This window comes from Tetrao urogallus (assembly GCF_951394365.1).
Source record: "Tetrao urogallus genome assembly, chromosome: 5".
NCBI lineage: Eukaryota > Metazoa > Chordata > Aves > Galliformes > Phasianidae > Tetrao > Tetrao urogallus.
In genome coordinates this window covers 53,624,851-53,633,731 of record NC_136818.1, presented here as the reverse complement: position 1 = coordinate 53,633,731, position 8,881 = coordinate 53,624,851, and the positions used below count along the sequence as shown (strand labels likewise).

Genomic DNA, 8,881 nt, shown 5'->3' with positions numbered 1-8,881 from the left:
GCACTGTCTTTATTAAACTAGCACCCCATTTCAGTATGGAACTAATGGACAAAACGCGCAATGGAGATCAGCTCAGTTGAATTTATGCCAGAGGTTTCTCTTCTAAAAAAGTTGCAAAGGCTTTTACTGTTACCAATCGTGTGAGCACAAGGGTTCATTTTTTTGGTTATTGGCATGCTCTGAGTAATCTGCTTCAGTCCTTGCTCTGAGAACACTGCTCAAGACTGTAACATTTTAAGCCCCTCAGGGCTGTTTCAGTTATGGAATTCTCTTGTGTAGAAATGAGGCTTAAAAACACAGTAGCAGAACTAATATTACACCGTTTAAAAATTCACATAAACGTTTTTTTGTGATAAGAAATATTACAATTCTTGTTCTAGACTCACTTTCTTAAAGTCAAAACCATAGATAACTTAAACTTTGAGACCGAGATTAAAAAAAAACCACACGTATTCTTGAAACATGTGAAGGACGTCACATTACCACTATGCAGCAACTCCTTTCCTCCTTTCTTCCATCCAAAGAAGTAAAAAAAAAAAAAAAGAAAAAGTGATCATGACACCGATTGCCTCCACTGAAAACAAAAAGTGCCAGGTCCTTGAATGCACACTGCAGACAGAGCACGATAGCTGACGAGGATGAAGAAACGAAGAATTCCAAATATGAAAAACCTGCAGCAGTTCCCAGAGTTACGACCCAGTGGAGTGAAGGCTGGGGATTGGGTAGAATTTGGAAATCCGGCTTTGTGTCGAAGGGTTAAGGCATTCAGATTCTCCAGTCATTTTAAAGAAAACTTCCTGTTCCTGCAGTTTTCTGGCAAATTCTTCTTCCAGCGTCTAAGAACAAAATCAGATTGTCAGAGGAATAAAAGCAAAACACAACAAGCCTGTTACCCTGCTGCCAGTCTGATGCGATGTAACTGCACGCACCACTGCAAGAAGTCACCTACAGTTATCAGCCTGCAAAACTACCGAGTCCCAGCAACACAAGAACCAGCATCATCTGCCTGTCGGTTATTCTTTAAGTTGTGTGAAACTCCGGTGCTTTCCAGCTTGAAATCAAAAAAAATCAACTACCACAACCACTCTCTTTGTTACTGAGCTGTCAGTTGCTGTAATATCCTAATGGCTGCTGAAATACATTCCTAAACCAGATTTGCTTCAGCTGTTTTATATGGAAATACATATTCATACCCTGCAAAAGGAACACACTAAGAGCCTGATAACACGCACGCCTTCTTTATTGCACGTATTTCAACTTCTTTCATTACACAGTGAACTGTGGCAGTTTTGTACAGTAGCTTGGTTTTCCTCTGCATTATTTTTCGTAAGGTCTGCATTTGCATGATTTAACACACTTCTTTTCTGACTCATGACTGCTCCAATTTACCTTTTTTCTTGGTCTCAATTTCTCTCTCCATTCCTTCAGTTCTTGGCTGTGCTCTTCATCTAGTTCTTTGAGCTTCTGAGTCTCGTGCTCAACCAGTAGATGGCATTTTTCATTCTTAAAACAAGACAAAGATAATCCTTATAAAACTAATTCAGATTAGACAACTCAATGTTGGTACAGTGACATATGTTGTCCTAATTCTTTTTAATTAGCTTATTCTGTGTAAACACTGACGTACATAATTACAAGACAGAAGTATGGTACGAGGCTGCATTATCAAAAGCTGATCTTTCCATCAGAACCAATTGAGATAAGAAATACTTGCAAATCCACACTGTTGACTGCCACTAAGGGAGCAGCTGACAGCGTTAGTCAGCACTGAGTTTACAGCCTAATAGAGCTATTTGAGGTCATGCAGCATTTCTGCTTTGCTTCCTAAAGAAAGTTTCCATAATTTATGAAAATTGATGACATTAGAAAGGAAGCAAGATTTGCAGCATAGGAGCTGAGAATTTCAACTGTCAGTTCTATGGAGCTGAGCCTAACAGATAGGGTCTAGAGAGAGAGATGTGCTTGCACTGAAACAGCCCTGTAACGAGAAAGGTAATTAAATCACACACCAGCTTCACATTCTTTAAGTTGTACATGCATTTGCTTAACTTACAGAGAAAACTTTGAAGCATGGCAAGTTAATAATTAAGTATTTGGCTGCATCAAATCTTTGTATTAAGAGCAGCTGGTAATTGCAGCCCCTAAAACCTTCTTGTTTCTGTAGCTGCAGGCCCAACTGGGTCTGAAGCAGGGTACGAAAAAAACAAGCAAACAAAAAAAAAAAACCAAATGAAAAGCACTTGGCTACTCCTGAGTGCAGCTAAGGGCCAACTTCTCTTGGTTGGAGGCTCAGAGCAGCCCTAATCTTCTCAATTTTACTTGAGCAGATTCTCATACTGGGTTCCCACAGTATTTGGGGTTTTACTGAGGTGCAATTATTAGCACAGCCAGGGGCTACATTCGCAGGAGGCAAGAAAAGCGATCAGTAAATCTAGCTTCCTTGGCCACTGAAAGATTTCTCTATGCAAAGGTTATCAGCAGGTGATCAATGAATATTTCAAAACTGCCTCGAGTCCTTAAAGCAGGGAAAAAGCAGATTTCATGGAAAAGCCTTAGTATACAGTATTCTACAAAAAACATACCAAAACTGACATCAGATTCCTTGCTGTAAGGAGAGCATTCCTTCTAAATACCTTCCACAAGCTCAAGCATGACTGGCAGCCTGCACTTTGTAAAGACCATCTAATTCCATGTATTACTTTGAAAGTCTTGTGGGCAGTGCCTGGTGCTGCCTACCGCTGTTGTGATTATTGACATTTGAGCAAGAGCAGGTTAAAAGGAGATGCTGCCTACACAGAACAGCACTAGGAACTTGGAAAATACTCTGAGAGTGATCATTTGCTTACAGCTCATGATCTTCTTGGGCATAAAATGATTTCTTACTAATGCAAGCTTTGAGTCTGGTTCGATAGTACACTGCAGGCCTTTGAAAGCAAAACTGAAAGAATTCACGTGAGGAAAAATGCAGGAAAAAATGTTTCAGGTTAGTAACAGACCCAGGCAAAGCAGATCTTGCCACTGGATGTCTATCTACTATCATCTATTTTTAACCTGTAGCTGATGCAGTTCTCTGATGTTTGCTTCACACTGCAACTGAAGGTCCCGCATTTGATTTTCATGTTTCTGATGCTGCGCCAGTCTCTCATTTTTCTGTCTCTTTTCTTCTTGGATCGCAAACTACAATTGAAAAAACAATTTAGATTATGCTCCTAGAGACAACAATTTATCTGAACAGAACAACTGTACGTGACAGGACGAACACATATGGCATACAGTATTACTGAATTGAATGATTCTAAGATTTTTACATATTTTTAATGGCCCTGAGGTGGAGGACTTGGTTGAACTTCATGATGATCATGTCTGCCCCCTTCTCCAGCTCGACTGGTCCTTCTGAGCGGCAGCAGACATCCATACATCAACCTGGTCCTGTACCACCTGCAGACTTGCAGAGTGCGTTCTGTCCCATGATCACAGTTGTGTTTGTGTAACATCAAGCATTTACACCATTAAGATCATTTTTGTTAATTACCTGCTTAATTTTTTCACGATCTTGATCTGGAGAGGCTAATGAATTAATTCTTAAACTTTTCTTAAACATTGCCATTCGAGTCTTTGCTTCACTTCGCTGGATCTTAGGCAGTCTGGCTCTTTCCTGAGTTTGCTTGTTCTTTAGCTCTTCAATAAGGCGCTGGTTGTACCTCTGCATTTGTTCTGTTTCCTGAAACATTAACCACATGGAAATGTTGCAGAATACCTGTTACATTAGAGCATCTCTTCTCATCAATGCCCATGTTGTCTGAGAAATGATATCAAAGGGGCAGATGAGGTCTTCCTTTAACTCCAGAGAGCTCTGGATCATGCTCAACCCATTCGAATTCTTTCATGTTCGAAGACAGGCAGATACACTTTACACATGGTTGCTCAACTCCTGAATTATATTTTTTTAAGTGTCTGTGCTATTCAAGAGAAGAAGCTTCAGTACAACTGAACTTCCACTACTGCAATGAAAGCAGCAGCCATTATGGGGATGAAAATACAAATGCCCAAATATATAGAGGTCAGTTTGCAGTGGAGGCCAATTCTGATCCAGTGACCAAGGCTCATCTTTTATCATCTTTCTCCATACTGGGTTTAGATTTACAAGAATTGTATTGCTTTATTTAGTATATTCTATTAAAAAAAAAGTTAAATGCCTTGCAGTAAATGTGTTGCCTTCTGAGCTTTTACAGGATTTAGCTGAGACAGATTTCTTGGCCCAAAGCTCAGTTTCTCATTCTGCTCAGTGAATTCCAAGATGATTTACTAATGACTAGATTTACTTAACCACAAGCCAAAACCCTATTAATTTTTATCCACAAGCACTATTTGTTATTTTGAATAGCAAAAGGATGGTGGTGGTTTTGTTCTTATTTTGTGGATTTCTTTTTTAAAGGAATCAAAAGGTAAAAAATAGGACTCCTCATACTTCAACATACTGCTGTTAGTGAAGCAAGATCAAGGTTTATCTTATTCCAACAGAAGTACAGAATCTATGCAGCATGGAAATACCCACTGGGTACTGCCTGAGCAAGCAGCTACCACAGAGAATGATTAAAAAAAACAAAAAAAAGGAGATAATACACAAAAGAAAGTGTCAAAGTCAACACTGACCTTTTCATGCCTCTTAAGCAGCTGATGCCTCTGCATGAAGTACTGATCCTTGAGTTGCTGTTTGAGGAGCTGGTGTTTCTCTTGTAGATGTCGCTCCTCCAGCTCCCAGATGGCAGCTTCGCGAGCTGCAGAGCGAAGGCAGGTTTAGAAAGTACAACACAATCCTTTCTCTCCCACCTGCAAGTGCATGTTTACAAGTGGCCTACAATCACACTTTAAGAGCAGTGCTATTCTATAAGCAGATTATTCCATATCGTCATTTTATTGAAATGCAGCACAAATTACTGCCTTTAAGGAAAGACTGACCTCTCATGAGCTGCTGTTTGCTGTTGAGGCAATCTCGCTCAATAGTGGCTAGTTCTGTCTTTTGCTGCTGAATAATTTTCTTCAGAGATGCATCCAGTTCTTGTTGCTGCTTCTGTACAAACTCCTGCTCCTGGTGAAAAGCAATGAATTAAATATTGTACTTCCAGCCACGTGGCATTTGAATGAAATTCCCAGAAAGAGCTATACACGAAAACAAGTTCAGCTACAGAGATTTGAGCTAACGTGCCTCAGCTACAGAATTGTCTGTTGAATTTTCTATACACAGAGTAGGCAAGAGAATGCTTAATATTTAATAATACTTTCAGAAATAAGACCAAGGACAACAGACTAACCAATAACCTACAATTCATTCCATGTCCCTCTAAAAAAGCTGCAGTTTAAAGGTAGCAAAGACAAGCATGCTGAATATATAATCAATCTCAGTTGTATCAACGGTTATGGATTTGTGGATGTAAGAAAACAGAAGCATTTATGATTATTTTTTTTGCTTTGGATTATTAGGTAAAGCCAAGCTATTTCTGTGTTAGTTTCAGAACTGTGTCTCGATCTCAAGTGGTTTATCACTTCATGAATGCAAAGATACTGATTGAGGTTTGGGGTCCTGTGACACTGCAAAGAAGACACCTAATGACTTTTGAGGGAATTGCACTCTGCAGCACTGCTGAGCTCAGCATGCCAGAGCTGACCTGGCTGCTCAAATTATTTGCCATCTGTGTGATGCAATCTGTGTATCTCCTCCACCTTCCCATTCTCCAAGGTACCTCAGGCACTGCATCACGTCATGAAGAAGAGAGAATAGTAAGAATCCCCCTCCACACTGCAAGTACATACCACTGAATTTCTTCTTTGCAGCTATCAAGAAAACCCAACCTCAGACCACATCTGCCAGCACACAGGCATGCACACAACACACACTTCAAAAAATTAATGCAGATGTTTCTACCAGGACATAAAGGTTAAAAAAAACCCACGATGGCAGTGTCTTTCTAAGCCAAAACAGGCAGCTGAGGCATTTGCTGTTACACACAACTAAGTTAAAATGGCCAGCTGGATGGGAGATGGAGTGAGGCTGAAAATATTGCTGGTGATCACTGCAAGGGCCTCCTGAGTGATCTGTTCTCTTTTTAGTGAGCCTTGCTAAGAGCCATCAGCAACGTGCCGAACTACATGTTAATTAAAAATACTTTATATTATGACCAGGAGAATCTTGGTCTTCATTTTCACGCAACGTTACCGAAAAATGGACAAATCCTTTGTGTCTCCCAGTGGGCAGCAGAGTTAAGCTTACACAGACAACTGAAAACCAGAGGTGGAATAAGCTGCTGCAAGTTCAGAAAGGAGCAGAACTGAGGGTACAAAACAGACTGGGAGGCCAGGTTTGTGAATGACATCAGGCATTCCTAATCAAATGTATGAACTGATGGAAAAATACTGTTGTGTTTCCCTTTCTAGTTGGAAAAGGAGAAAACTAAAAGTTGATTTTGAGCAAGCAGGCACAGAATTAATACTATGTTTGATCTCCTAGTAATTTTTTTTTATCTGGAAAGTGCAGAGAGACAGCTGGTCTAGTGTAGTCACAGTCAAAAAAGTTATGCTGGGGATTTACTGTCAATCATTTCAATATCATTGCTTCCATGTCCACTTAGAACACATAAAAAAAACCCCAAAACACACAAAAAAATCCTTGCTAATTGTTAGCACTGAGGTAAGCCTGGCAATCTCAGAAAGCAGTCATGCAACAAAGATCATAGACCTTACTCAGGAACATGCTGGATGGTGCAAAAGGCTGTCTGCCTCTTTAAAATCACCACGTGGTTTTGCCCAGTGTCTTAAACCAGTATCTTTACAATCCGAAATTTCACTGCACACACAGCATTCAAGTCACACAAGTGTTTCTCACATGTGCTGAACAAATAAACACCTGAGAACATGGCTGTATCACCTTTGTGAGAAACTTCAGCGCTCTGCCCAGCGTTAGCAATGCTGTCCTTTTATTATTTATAGTGCAGTTATACACATTTGTGCTAACTTGTTTGGAGGCAGCAGTGAAACTGATCAGCACATATGAGCAGAAAGAGAAGAGAAAACATCTGGAACATTAGGGAAATAAAACTTCTTGGTTTGTATTTTGGGACTTACGTCCTGCATTTGTGCGTTGAAAAGCGTACATGAAGACAACTGAAAAGACTGAATCATAACCTGAGCAACGCCCTGTGGGACACAATGTACTTCCTATGTCAGAATACAATGAAATATAGTGCTGGTCTTAAAAAAAAAAAGAAGAAATGAGTCTCTGCTGTGTGTCAATAATATGCATTTAAAACCTCAAGGCTAGTGGAACAAAGTAAACACAGAGAATTTTCGGATATTTAAATGGAACATTTGCACTTTGCCTACTACTGCGCCATTCCAAGTAAGGATCTTCCACCTTTAAAACTTTCTTCAACAAACTGAAGCCAGCAAAGGAAACAAAGTCATCACAAACGCTGCAAACATTCAGTTCCTGAATTGTTTCCTTAACAACATCAGGACACAAATCCTCAGCATGGAGAGCGCTGCAACTCAATCAAATTCTATGCCGGGAAATCCCCTCCTGAACAGGACATGTAATCAAACAACGTTGCTGATATTTTCTGCCAAGTCACTCACATGAACATTTAATCTAAGTTACTTGATCCAAAACTGCTCTGCTGTGGGCAAATTTGTTCTTGTACAGGCTGTGGCCACCACAAAAATGTTCTGAAGCCCCTTTCCAGACAGCTCACGTAAAGGCAGTAGGTTTGAAGACATGAAGCTATGACGTCTTCTAGTTCCCACTCACCTGTGTTTAGGCATTATATAAATTCATTTGACCTAATCTTTTAGATGAAGGGGACTTTTCACAAGGGCATGTAGTGATAGGACAAAAAAAAGGGAGATTTAGATCAAATACTCTTCCCCACATGGAGGTGAGATGCTGGTACTGCTGCCCAGAGCTCTGGGTGCCCCATCACTGGAGCTGCCCAAAGCTGGGTTGGATGGGGCCCTGGGCCCTGATCTGGAGGGGGCACCCAGCTCATGGCAGGGGGTGGAACTGAACAGCCCTTAGGATGCCCTCCAGCCCAACCATTCTGTGATCTGTGATAATCTATTGTGCTGCTAGGAATGATGCTTACAGATCCTAGGTATTTTCCACCTCTGTGATTATATTACTCAAAAAATAACTTCTGACTCAAACTTTTATAATTTGATGGACCTGTGGGGGTTCTCACAGCACATAAAAGCACTGCAATGGATCCTGTCATAGTAAAACACAGTTTTTTGGCACACCATACATAATGTTACGCTTAACAGCACAAACCTGGAAGTCACTGCTCCTGCATTTCTACACACTATATGGGAAGTGATAGAGAAGTATTTGAAGAAAGAGCATACACAGAGTTAGTCTGAGTTAAGTTTCATATTCACTCAACATCAACAAGTGAAATTATGGAGCGGTGCAAATACTGCTGCCTTTTGTATTTTAGTAGCTTGAAGCTGCCGCTGTTACCTGAGCATGCTGGCTTTGTGCAAGCTCCTCTTTCTTGCGTTTCAGGAGCTCTTTTCTCAGCTCTTTTGGTGCTTTCTCCACTTCACAAAAAACCTACAGTGTATATAAGCATGCAGAAGGTGGCGAAAAGAACCATTTCTCCACAGCAAGCATTATTGTGAACACAGGAGGCGCAGGTCAAGCACTACAGGTGTACTGGAAAGCGTGCAATACTTCAGTGGCAGGGATGTCAGATTAGTGAAAAGAGCTTAGCGAAAAGAGATGGAGCAATGCATGCTTTAGGTATGCCAGTGCAGGAAGGAGGTGTAGACCAGCTGCTTTTTGCATGCACATGCTGTCCAGTGCTCTCAGAAATGGCAGTTGCTTGTTTTT

At 40.6% G+C, this 8,881-nt stretch overlaps 1 protein-coding gene across 1 annotated transcript in view; it reads right to left on the bottom strand.

Moving 5' to 3' along the window:
- Positions 1-689: 689 nt before the first annotated feature.
- Positions 690-8,881, bottom strand: part of SLK (STE20 like kinase) — a gene marked incomplete at both ends in the record, with an annotated part of 41,932 nt that continues 33,740 nt past the window's right edge. Inside the window, 8 exons of the mRNA XM_079536246.1 lie at positions 690-836; positions 1,390-1,503; positions 3,052-3,177; positions 3,533-3,721; positions 4,654-4,778; positions 4,960-5,089; positions 7,120-7,191; positions 8,510-8,602. Of these exons, the coding sequence (XP_079392372.1) occupies positions 690-836; positions 1,390-1,503; positions 3,052-3,177; positions 3,533-3,721; positions 4,654-4,778; positions 4,960-5,089; positions 7,120-7,191; positions 8,510-8,602 (996 nt within the window). The remainder of the gene's footprint in view (positions 837-1,389; positions 1,504-3,051; positions 3,178-3,532; positions 3,722-4,653; positions 4,779-4,959; positions 5,090-7,119; positions 7,192-8,509; positions 8,603-8,881) is intronic.